The 12751-nt window shown below is 43.9% G+C and overlaps 1 protein-coding gene across 1 annotated transcript in view; it reads right to left on the bottom strand.

Moving 5' to 3' along the window:
- TTC38 (tetratricopeptide repeat domain 38) overlaps positions 1 to 12543 on the bottom strand; it is a 35199-nt gene extending 22656 nt beyond the window's left edge. Inside the window, exons 1-5 of the mRNA XM_034784257.1 lie at positions 12095 to 12543; positions 8227 to 8304; positions 4884 to 4965; positions 2896 to 3067; positions 129 to 302 (exon numbers count right to left, since the gene is read on the bottom strand). Coding sequence (XP_034640148.1) covers positions 129 to 302; positions 2896 to 3067; positions 4884 to 4965; positions 8227 to 8304; positions 12095 to 12118 — 530 coding nt within the window. The 5' untranslated portion in view covers positions 12119 to 12543. The remainder of the gene's footprint in view (positions 1 to 128; positions 303 to 2895; positions 3068 to 4883; positions 4966 to 8226; positions 8305 to 12094) is intronic.
- Positions 12544 to 12751: the final 208 nt, after the last annotated feature.

The raw sequence follows: 12751 nt of genomic DNA, 5'->3' as shown, positions 1-12751 counted from the left end.
CAATCAGGGTTTGTGTGCTGCCCCTACAGACACTGCTGGCCAGAGACATCTGAATTTATGCATACAAAGCACATGCACACCAGAAGTAGAGATCCACAGACATCATCCGAAGATCAACTCTTGCATACCTACTAAGTGGAATATTAGGTGTCCAGTGGGGATATACACGGGCAACAGAGTCTCGCATCTGTGTTTGATATCCCAGATAAAAATAAGTGTCATGGGCAAATTTTAGAGCTAGCATGTCAGTTGGATGGTCCAGCAGAATCTTATCCCATATGTCACAAGCTTTAGGAAGACGGCTAGAGAGAAAAAACACATATTAATCATTGACAAGGCCGGCATGACCAAACTGCCTGAATCTAATATTATTTCTAAATTTATACTACTGTGGCAAGTGGGAAATCTACTGACAATTCCCTAGCTTGCAAGAATACTTCTGAATTCTTAGTATACATGATTGCACCATGAAGACAGTTGAACACTTTCTAGACAACCTGTATATGGTATTCTTTGTTTGTTACTAGTAATGCACTGCAACAGGGGGAGGGGAGGGAGTTCCTTTTAGGCCCTGATCCAGCATGTTGATCCATGTGGAAAGACCATTACCTCTGCAGAGAGCCTCACTAAAGTCAGGTTTCAGAGTAGCAGCCGTGTTAGTCTGTATCCGCAAAAAGAACAGGAGTACTTGTGGCACCTTAGAGACTAACAAATTTATTAGAGCATAAGCTTTCGTGGACTACAGCCCACTTCTTCGGATGCATATAGAATGGAACATATATTGAGGAGATATATATATACACACATACAGAGAGCATGAACAGGTGGGAGTTGTCTTACCAACTCTGAGAGGCCAATTAAGTAAGAGGGGAAAAAAAAAAAAAAAAAACCTTTGAAGTGATAATCAAGCTAGCCCAGTACAGACAGGTTGATAAGAAGTGTGAGAATACTTACAAGGGGAGATAGATTCAATGTTTGTAATGGCTCAGCCATTCCCAGTCCTTATTCAATCCTTTGTTGATTGTGTCTAGTTTGCATATCAATTCCAGCTCAGCAGTCTCTCGTTGGGAGTCTGTTTTTGAAGTTTTTCTGTTGTAATATAGCCACCCGCAGGTCTGTCACTGAATGACCAGACAGGTTAAAGTGTTCTCCCACTGGTTTTTGAGTATTATTATTCCTGATGTCAGATTTGTGTCCATTAATTCTTTTGCGTAGAGACTGTCCGGTTTGGCCAATGTACATGGCAGAGGGGCATTGCTGGCACATGATGGCATATATCACATTGGTAGATGTGCAGGTGAACGAGCCCCTGATGGTATGGCTGATGTGATTAGGTCCTATGATGATGTCACTTGAATAGATATGTGGACAGAGTTGGCATCGGGGTTTGTTACAAGGATAGGTTCCTGGGTTAGTGGTTTTGTTCAGTGATGTGTGGTTGCTGGTGAGTATTTGCTTTAGGTTGGGGGGTTGTCTGTAAGCGAGGACAGGTCTGTCTCCCAAGATCTGTGAGAGTAAAGGATCCTTTACCCCTCTGAATTAATGGACACAAATCTGACATCAGGAATCATAATACTCAAAAACCAGTGGGAGAACACTTTAACCTGTCTGGTCATTCAGTGACAGACCTGCGGGTGGCTATATTACAACAGAAAAACTTCAAAAACAGACTCCAACGAGAGACTGCTGAGCTGGAATTGATATGCAAACTAGACACAATCAACAAAGGATTGAATAAGGACTGGGAATGGCTGAACCATTACAAACATTGAATCTATCTCCCCTTGTAAGTATTCTCACACTTCTTATCAACCTGTCTGTACTGGGCTAGCTTGATTATCACTTCAAAGGTTTTTTTTTTTTTTCCCTCTTACTTAATTGGCCTCTCAGAGTTGGTAAGACAACTCCCACCTGTTCATGCTCTCTGTATGTGTGTATACATATATCTCCTCAATATATGTTCCATTCTATATGCATCCGAAGAAGTGGGCTGTAGTCCACGAAAGCTTATGCTCTAATAAATTTGTTAGTCTCTAAGGTGCCACAAGTACTCCTGTTCTTTTCACTAAAGTCAATGTGGCTCCACACAGGTATTGGGGTCCAGCCATGCAAACCAAACACCATGGGTCAGAACTTTAGTGATCTCATTTCTTACCTTTGTTATCAAATATTTTTACTGCTAATATCTCCCATGTGGATAATAAACAAATAACAAAAGTTAATAGTGTTTGATATTGTCTAGAGAATACACAAGCTCAATATATTCCTGTAAACATTCAATTCCCCAACATCCACATTTTTGTGGAGGGCTTCCAACACCTTGTATGTCGTCTCACCTTTTTAGAGGAAACAGAGTCTATAAATAGAATAATAAGACAAGACTGTTGTATTTTTGCTTCTATAGTCCAAGTCTGTGGAAAGTTAGGCTCAACGTTTAGAATGGCCAAAGATTTAGCCTCTTGAGTGGTTTTAGTTTTAAGTCATTATTCCAATAGTAGAATTATTGGTAGGTTTTAAAATACAGAAGACTTTAAACTAATTACATGTAATATACTGGCATGATAGAAATATTTTTCATTATGGTATTGTTGGCTAATTAGATGCAGATAGTTTGGGAGAGCTAAACTTAGGAACCAGTTTCTATGTGTCACTGTGACAGTAACCTGTGGTGAATCTCCAAGATAAAAGGAGGCAATGTCTCTTGCCAGCTGTACTACTGAGTGGCACTGCTTTCTATTCTAGATTAAGCATTTAATCAATCATTTAAGTGGAATGAAAGATGCCAACATAACAGTAAAACAGTGAACAGAAAGGGCAACATGTAACCATGCTGTACATCGTCTGAATGATAAAACCAAACCCTCTCCAGCCCTCCCCTAAAAACCATCCACTTACCCACTGGCAAACATGTCTAGTGCAGACACATGTAGCTTCTCCCTCTCAGTCAGTGGTTGCGATTCTGAGAGTGCCATCATCTTTTTCATCGCACCGTCCAGCTCTTTGTCTAACCTCACTGAACTCCCAGTGCCAATCAGAACCAAGCCATTGGCAATCACGTGTCCCATTGCTGAAGAAAGCAGCATGGAAAAATTTAGACACTATAGGTAATTTAGCAGGTGCAGAAGCTCTAGGCTAAACTATTGAGATAAGTTTAAATGAGAGCCACAGGTAGTAGATGGCAGTAGTGCTAGAGACTGGTTAGGATCCCACAGAAGGCCCAGGCAGCTAAGGAACAATCATACATTAAGGGCTTGTAGCACTTCAATGAAGACGTTACCTATGCCGATGGGAGGGGTTTTCCCATCAGCTTTGGTAATCCACCTCCACAAGAGGCGGTAGCGAGGTTGGTGGGAGAATTCTCCCGTCAACCTAGAGTCGTCTACACCGAGGATTAGGTAGATTTAACTGTGTTTGCTGGCAGTGTGGATTTTTCACAACCCTGGGTGATGTAGTTATACTGATCTAATTTTCTAGCACAGACCAGGTCTAAGTTACTAGCAGGAATCTAGAATTTTCCTTTTAAGCAAATCTTTTACTTTCAAATTCTTCTTTAACATCCCTAACCTCCCCACAAACAATCACCTTGTTATTAGGAGCAGTTAACCAATGCTGCCTCTGTCCCCTCCTTAAGCAGAGCTTGTGATCCTTATTTCTCACTGTACTCTATAATGACCCATGTACAACAGGATGGAATAAAGATCACAGAAACTATTTTAGGACAGGCCAGAGGCAACAACAGAGGAGAATTAACAGTCTGCCCAACACCAGAATAGCGGGGGTGGAGAACACCCTACCTAAGTGCAAGGCACGTCTAAGAGTTACTTTACAATGAAAAGAGGAAAAGCAGATCTGCAAAAGGATTAAGAGAGGTGGAGCAAGAAGATGGGCATAAGGTGGCTCAGGACTTGTGGACCATAAAGCTACTTTCATTGGCTGTGATGTATAAAACACATGGTGCCTTTACATTACAGCTGGAATAGTGCTTCCCAGCTCAGGTAGTTAGACACACACTAGTTCTGCGTGAGCTAGTGCCCTAAAAATAGCAGTGTAGCTAGCACAGGCAATGGCTTGGGCTAGCCATCTGAATACAAACCTATCTGTGAGTACATTCCTGTGGGTACATACCTGGGCAGCTAGCCTGAGCCGCCACTCGTGCTACACCCAGCTACACTGCTATTTTTAGCATGGTAAGTTGAGCAGAGCTAGTACATGCCTATCCACTCAAACTGGGAAGCATACTCCCCACTACAGCGTACACATGCCCACAGAGAAGCACATTCCTTTGGGGCTGCATAGGCCCAACTATCTCTCCACAGAGTAGGGCTGTCTTGATACAGGAATTTTCCCCCTCAGCATTTCTTTCTGGGGACAAGTCTTTAAAATTTGGCAAAGGCAAACACCTGCAGAATTAAAGTTGCTATTTTGCTACTGGCAGGCACTCTACCTCTGGTACATTCCCTTCCTTGTTATTTCTGCGCAGATGTAATGTTCACACACACAGCCCAACAGTGAAGCCATATTTGTTTTGTATATGTACAAAGATGTCAAAAAATCTTGATACAGTGCAGGAAGGTGTAAAATAAACAATGATAGCTTTAAATGAAGTGTACTGTAATACTGAATGTATTCTGTTTAATTAGCTAAAATAAAATGAATGCCTGCAAGTCTCAACCCTCATCTTCAGCATCAGAAGATAGTGAGCACCAGAAGATATCCCTTCATCAGTGCCTTCAATCTGAGATTCACCACTTTCCTCTCCATATGCTTTTTCCCTGGCATTAATTTTCCTTTCATTAACCCAGTCCTTCAGTTGTGTGTATGAAATAAGTTAACCATATACAACTACTGTACTGCATATCCAGCAATTAAAAAGTTATACTTACTAAAAGTTGGATCTGCTGCATGTAACTTGGAGAGAGATCCTTCAATGCCCCCTAGACTCTTATCATTGGTCCATGTAGCATACTGTAAAATAGAGTGTGAAACTGACTAGCAACCAAATGAAATTTCCCTCCCACCCCCCATGGTCCCAGCTGAGTGAAATTCAGAAGTAAACAAGATCAATGGTAAAAAGTGAGACTTTAATTTTTTTCAAGAAGTAATCATCTCTGGCCTGGTCTAAACTACAAAGTTAGGTTGTAAGCTATCTTGTGTCGACCTATTTGTGCATGTGTCTATACTCAAATTTGTCTCCAGCCAACATAAGCAGGGTGCTTATCCCTGTTACAGTGGCACAGTGACACCACCTCCTGAACAGTATTGTGCCATGATCAACCTACTGAGGCTGATGCTGTGCAAATGTGGACACTGTGTGACTTACATCAACCTTAACAATCCTCAGCAGCTGTCCCATAATGTCCGACAATGACAGCTCTGGTCACAATTGTGAACACCACTGATCAGGAGTCACAGAGACTGGAAGCCACCCACTTCCCCTTTAAAACCTCCATGTATTCTTGAAATGCCTTTTCCTGATTGCCCAGCTGGTGAGTACATCTAGCATATCTCCCTTGTTGCATGCATGGATCTCTTGGGCCTGAGGGAAGAGCAGGCTGTGTGGGCACAACTATGGACCTATCGTAGAAACATGGACATCTATGAAGAGATTGCACAGGAGAGGAAAGTGAAGAGGTATGACAAGGATCAGCAGCACTGCTGTGTGAAAGTGAAGGAATTGTGGCAGCTGTATGACAAGACCCAGGAGGCCAACATTCTATCTGGTGCTGAGCCGCAGACCTGGCACTTTTTCAATAAGCTGCATGCCATACTTGGTGGCCACCCTACCGGCACCCAGTAGACCACTGTGGATACTTCTGAGAACCCTGAGACACAGACCCCTGCCATGAACAGCAAGGAGGGGGAGGAGGAGAAGGGGGTCCAATTATGCCATGAGCTAGGATCTTTTTGAGACTCCACCATAGTCAAGAGCAACAAAGAGTCCTGTGGCACTTTATAGACTGACAGAAGTATCGGAGCATAAGCTTTCGTGGGTGAATACCCACTTCGTCAGACACACGAAATTCACCCACGAAAGCTTATGCTCCAATACTTCTGTCAGTCTATAAAGTGCCACAGGACTCTTTGTCGCTTTTTACAGATCCAGACTAACATGGCTACCCCTCTGATACTTGACACGGCTACCCCTCTGATACATAGTCAAGCCAGTCCTACCAGCTGAGCATGGGTAAGAACTCAAGTAAGTGTGTGCATGCATTTTTCCTTACATGTTAAAATGTGAAGATCGCACCCGGCCCAACCCCAGCTAGCAGGATACAGATATCAACTTTTCACTGTTTTACTTGTATGAGAAGAGGCTCCATGTTTGTATCGCTATTTGCTTTTCATTCCTATGTAGGGTTAGTAATGTTTGGGGGGAGGAGGGGAAAAGAGGGGTGTAGCCAAAAAGGACTGAAATGGACAGGAATGTTTTCTACCTTTCTAGTTTTAAAGTTCTGTTCCATTAATTTATTTTAGAAGCTTGTATTATATTTGTTTTTTAATTGCACATTATTTTTCCACTGTTTTTGGTATGCAATAAATTTCTGTTTTTTGGAATAAATTCATCTTTATTATTTCAGAAGATATACTGCAGAATGCCTAGCACTACTCAGAGCACTCACTACTTATAATTGTATAAAACCCACAGAACTCACAGGATCAGTAAAAAACACAATGTAAATAATTATAAATGTACACCAAGCACTACACAATCCCCAACAGCCTCCCAAAACTTCAGGGCCAGGTAAAGCACAGTCCACCACACCATATTACTGTGGTTGACCATTAAAGAGCTCTTTCAAGGCCTTCCTCAGCTGCATAGCTCTGAACTGAGCTGTTCTAATGGCCCTTGTTTCTGGCTGTTCACACCAGCAGACAGCCACTACACCTCATCCTGGCTGCAACATTTCCCCCTTTGCCTTGCACATATTATGCAGCCGCAATAGGCAGCTATAATCTTTGGAATATTTTTCTCACTGAAATCTAATCTTCTGAATAACCCCACCATTGTCCCTTATATCTACCCGAAGCATCTTCAACTGTCATTCTGAACTTGCTGAACTGGTAGTTGAATCTTTCCTTGGTGCTATCAAGGTGTTGAGAGAGTGGCTTCATGAGCCAGGGGAGCAAAGATTAGGGCTGGGTCCCTCAAGATCACTACTGGCATTTCAACATCGCCAACCGTAATCCGCTGATCGGGAAAGAAAGTCCCTGCTTGCACCTTTCTAAACAGTCCTATGTTCTTAAAGATACCAGCATCACATACCTTCCCGAACCAGCCCACATTGATCTCAGCAAAGCATCCCCAGTGATCCACCAATTGCACAACCATAGAAAAGTAGCCCTTTCTATTGATGTAGTCTGTGGCAAGGTGGGTTGGTGCCAAAATAGGCAGATGCTCCATGAATGCCACCAACAACCTTGAATTGTTTTTCACTATATATCTCAGCAGTCTGTCCTCAAAGAAACTGTCATACCCCTTCCTGTTACGGTTCTTCCTGCAGCACTGCAATTACTGGAGGATGGTTTGTCCTGTGGCTGCAGTGTTCATAACAATAGTGCAGAGCTCTGGGGGTCTCCATGCTTCTGTCGGAGACAGCAGATACCAAAAAGTGCCACATGGGTTTCTGAGATTTTAAAAATGGTGTGAAAATGATAGGCTATGGATAACATTATGGGATGGAGAAATTTGCATGATGGGAACTTGACCCCTTGTTCCCAGTCACCCCTGCATGACTTGTTTCTACCCCACCATGCATTGCGAAAATTTCCCAAAAGACACTGCGCTGGACAGTAGCTGGTTGCACATTGGGATACCATACCACACTGTGCATCGATACAAGGTGAGTATGCGCAGTACCAACGCAAGTAGCCAAATATGCATGCACATGAGCGATATGCTAACTATGGTGGCTTTCTGGAAACGTAACTTGCATCGACCAAGTTTGTAGGGTAGACAGGGCCTAAGATGTCATCAGTAATACATAAGGGAATCTGTTTCTTTAAAATAGGATTTTTTTTAACCAGACTCTCCTTTTGATTCATAAAGAGGATAAGCAAATTAAAAATTAGCTGCAATAAACACTATTTTTATACTTGACAGTCCCTTCAAATCACATTTTGTTAAAACCCGGCCATACCCAGTGGCGGATTAGCCACTGGGCCGACGGGGCCCATGTTCAAGGGCCCTGGCCAACTGGGGGCCCCCAGAAAAAAATCAGCCCCTACCTGAGTCAGTGTGGCGTCAAACATTTTGCAGGCCTCATTACTAGTGGTGGATAGGGCAAGTCCAGCATCCTGCCAGGCCTACATAAAAAACAAAAAGTGAGATTGTTTATAAATACACTGATTTTCCAGCTGTCATGTTAGCTGAGCTCTAAGAACCAGAACAGTAGATTTCTGGCAAGTGTTTCATCTACCTAAAAAATTTACAGGAAATTTTGAGACGCATGTAAATCTTTTACTCCACTAAAATTATGTTTGAGGAATCCTCTTAATGGGGATAGAGAGGCTGGAATGGTAGTGGTGGAAAAAAGACAAAGGAAATTGCACAATACTGTGTATTTGCCAAGGACCCAGATATGCTATAGTTCTTTTAATTTTAGTACCATTCTCTCTATAAACCGCAGTAGTATGCTAGTCCCATCACTTCAGATATACCCCTTTCAAAACGGATATGTGGTAAAACAAAATTCTTGCTTTGCTACTTGTCAAAATCAACAACCGCAATGCCACCTGGGGCCAAATTATTTGCTAGTTTAAGTCCACTGATATCAACTGAGTTACACCAGCAGAGAATTTGACCTAAGGATTAATTTATAGGAGCTAGTAGGGACATTTGATAAGGCTAAAATACAACACACAAACGAAGAAAGAATTAGGCCATGCACAGTTTTGCAAACAGATTATATAACAGCCTCATTATATAAACTGCATGGTAAACATCTCATTGTGATAACTGAAGTTTTAGATCCACCATGGCAATTTATTACTAGGAAGACAGAAAGAACATCTCTTATTGTCTGGATGAGGTGATGTATGCTTTACACAATGGTGTGTTTGGCTGTGCAAACTGCTTCCTGACTGTCCTTAAGAATATTCCTAAAAGAATCCCAATAATCAGATGAAAAATCCAATGATCATTCCAAAAATCCCTCATCTGCCATCAGACTACCTGCGCAACCTTAACTCTGCTTCCTTGTTCATATGCCTACTTTCATCACATACTATTTCTTTTCCACAGGATGCATGCACAAGGGAGTAGAATTAAGGTTGCATAGGAAACCTTAAATATGCCAAATGATTGATTTTGCAACCTAAACATCTAACTTAGTTTTTTGTATGTAATCTATATACACTGACCACTTCCCACTCTCCGTTTCTAGAATGATCTCACTAATGCCTTTAAAACTGTAAGCTCCTCAGGGCAAAGATTCATGTCTTACACATTTTATCCACTGTATAATGCTAGGCAAACTTAAAGAGCTATACAAATAACAGTAGTCAAAACCAATTTTTCTTCCATGACATAGAATTTACAAAAAAATACAGATGGAAAGACCTGGAGCCATTTAATCCATTTTTCTATGAATGAACCATATTTTGCAATTGTTTGTCCAGTTTCATTTTACAGCTTAAACTATTTTCTGATTTCAGCTGTGAAACTCAAGGGTGAAAATCTGAAGCAAAGTAGCAGTAACATCTATTTTTATTAGCATTCTCAGGATTTCCTCATCATGACTGGATTAAAGGATCACATGCAAGTACTTAAGTACTTGAGTGTTCAAACTACAAGTCTAAAAAAGCTAAATTGGAATGTAAATGTATATCTTTTAGTTTAGTGTTTGTATTATGTCTATGGCAAAAAGGAGCAGGAAAGCAATTAGGCTGTATATTACAGTATACAGACACTAACCCAACTTTGAAAAGGAAGCAGATCAAAGCACACCAAGGAAATGGTATTGCACAGCAGTGACAGACATAGTACACAACAGGTAGGGTAGATTGACACCTCAGCGTGTCACAAAAATCAAGGTTCACATAGACAAGCCCTTAGGCTTTCCCTGCACTAGCTTCATTTCAGAAAAATATTCCACTGTTGCTAATGCTAATACACCTCCATTAGCGGTAGCAAGCATGAGAAAGCTAGTTTAGAAAAGGTGCCCCCAGCAGCCAGCATTATAACCACTGAGCGTTACATAGTGTCTGCCCTAGTGTTCCCAACATTGCTAACACTGGGAGACCTGCATCAGTGTTAGCAATGACAGGAAACTTTCCAGGGAGCAGGCTAGTTTAGACAGAACCTATGGGGAGAAGCCGGTACCAAGTGTTGCTAGCCACAAACTTTGTTGGGGGGGGGGGGGGGGGGGGGGGGGGGGGGGGGGGAATGCAGGCAGGATCTGGGCAAATGAATCCTCTGCTTTCTCTCCCTTTCCTATGTGCTTCAAAAGGCCTCCAAAATGACAGAGAAGCCACTGCCTCCAGGGTTCATTAATACATGACAGCAGCAGCATGACACCTTTTTCTTCCCTTCCCCTTTATATTAGCCCACTTGGGGCTATAACTGACTCCGAAGCTCACTTTTTTTAAACAAAGCCATGACCGAGGATATAGCAATACTTTAAGCCAGAGTCAGCATAATGACAGGCGTCAAGAGTAGCAGCCGTGTTAGTCTGTATCCGCATATATGCATCCGAAGAAGTGGGCTGTAGTCCACGAAAGCTTATGCTCTAATAAATTTGTTAGTCTCTAAGGTGCCACAAGTACTCCTGTTCTTTCAGTCAGCATAAAAGTTGCAGGGCCCTAAAAGCAGCATAAAGATATTGGGACCTACACCACAATCAAGCATCTCAGAAAGTAACGAATTTGGAGGGACAAAGCATGCGAAAGAAACTCAGCAAGGCCCCGATTCAAGGGTAGCAAATATAATAGAGAAAAACTTGATGAGGCTGTGCCTGTAGTGGAGACAGCGGAAATCATGCTGGAGGCTTCTGATCCCCTTTGTATTTCCTGAAAGGGGTCTCCCTAACAGAATTTTTTTCAAGCTTCAAAAAAGGTTTAATTTGCCCTATCGTAACTGATTACAGGATTACTGTTTACTTTGAATTACACAAGCAGCAGCCAGACTCTCAGATTCTAATGAAACAACTGGATACTTTTCATAAATGTTAAATACTTGCTTGAACAAACTACAACTTTGTGAAACTTGCATTTGGAAGAATAATGTGAAATCTGAGACATGCAATGAAAGAATAGCAAAATAAACAAAAATGTGAACACTATTGGTAATTAGCATTTGCACCTAGCCCTTTGAACCTTCAGAATCAGAGCTGGTTAAAAATGAAATAAATGTCCACTGGCTTTTAAGAAACAGAGACTGATTAGTACTGAAGGAATGTGACATGTGCAATTAAGTGTTTATAGAAACATAGGAGAGAAATATGGGGAGTTTCTATTCCTTTATGTAGAAGAGTGCCCTGACATGTTCACTTTGCCTAACAGCACCAAGGGACTCCTTTGTTAACCCTGAGCAGTGCAGTTTCAGCCAATAATGTTTTCTGAGATCACATCAGAGTAATAGTTTTGCACTGTATGCTGCATGTTGAACTCTCCTCTCCAACCCCCGAGGTTGTGCCCGTTGACCAACAATTCTCCCCCCCCCAAGTTCAGCTCCACACATTTCCCACCCAAGATCTCAAAACATTTCATTCACACGCACAAGTCAGAATTACAGCCTCCCTGCGAGACAGATCTCACTTTCAGACGGGGAGCTTGAAGCACATGGAAGCGCTTGCATGACACAGAGCTGAGGAAGGGACTCAGGAGTCCTGACCCTTAGCCCCGAGTCACCACCACCCCTGGTTTGCACCAGGCAAACATGGGCGCGGGGCAGTGGTGACAGTCTGTGTGTATTGGGCGGGGGGGGGCTGTCACACCAGCACGGGAGGGCTTCTAACGGGGACTGGGGAGGGCGAAGCTCTGCAGGGAGCCGGGCTGAGCGATGCTTCGCCAACTAGAAGAGCCCACCACCACCACCACCACCACCACATACCCGCACCCGCAGAGCCCCCAGCCCATCGCACGGCTCCCCCCTCACCTTGCAGTCTCTCAGCGGCACCATGTTCCCGGCCCCTTCTCTGCCCCTCGGGCTGCGGGGTCGGGCCAGTCTCCTCGCCCCCAGCAGGGAGACGCCTCCCCGGGCGGGGCCGGGCGGCTCTGGGCGGCTCTGCTGAGCGGGCAGCGGCCCTGGGGACGCCGGGGGTCGGAGCGCCGCGCCCCCAGCCGGCTGCGGGAGAGCCCGGGCGGGGTTGGGGGCTGCCCCCGGGTTCCCCGCACCCCACTCGGGGGGTCTGGCCTAGCAACGATCCCTGCGGCTGCTACCCGGACAGCGCCTGTGGGGAGCCCGATGGGATGAGCCCCGCCAGCCGGGCCAAGACGAGACCCTGTCGGCAACCAGGCGGCCCGGCCCGGCCCCGGCCTTTAGCCCCAGATCAGGGAAGGGAGGAATTTGGGCGCCACGTAAAATGCACGCAGGGGGCTGCAGGTGCTGGCGGGGGCTGCCCTGGGGGCAGGCGGGGTGTTTCCGGGCTCCTTGGCTGTAGTAATTGGGAGGCCCCAGCTGTGTCTGGGTCAGGGATCTCGCCGCTGGCAGCCACTGCGGCAGTGTACTTTGACAAGCTGTGCTCACATCTTGTTATTCCTTTGGGGATATTTTCCCATGTAACTTTGCACGCAACAGTGCAGGGCCAGCTCA

Source organism: Trachemys scripta, chromosome 1 (genome assembly GCF_013100865.1).
Source record: "Trachemys scripta elegans isolate TJP31775 chromosome 1, CAS_Tse_1.0, whole genome shotgun sequence".
Lineage (NCBI taxonomy): Eukaryota > Metazoa > Chordata > Testudines > Emydidae > Trachemys > Trachemys scripta.
The sequence above is the reverse complement of the archived record's forward strand: the minus strand, read 5'-3'. Positions and strand labels throughout refer to the sequence as shown.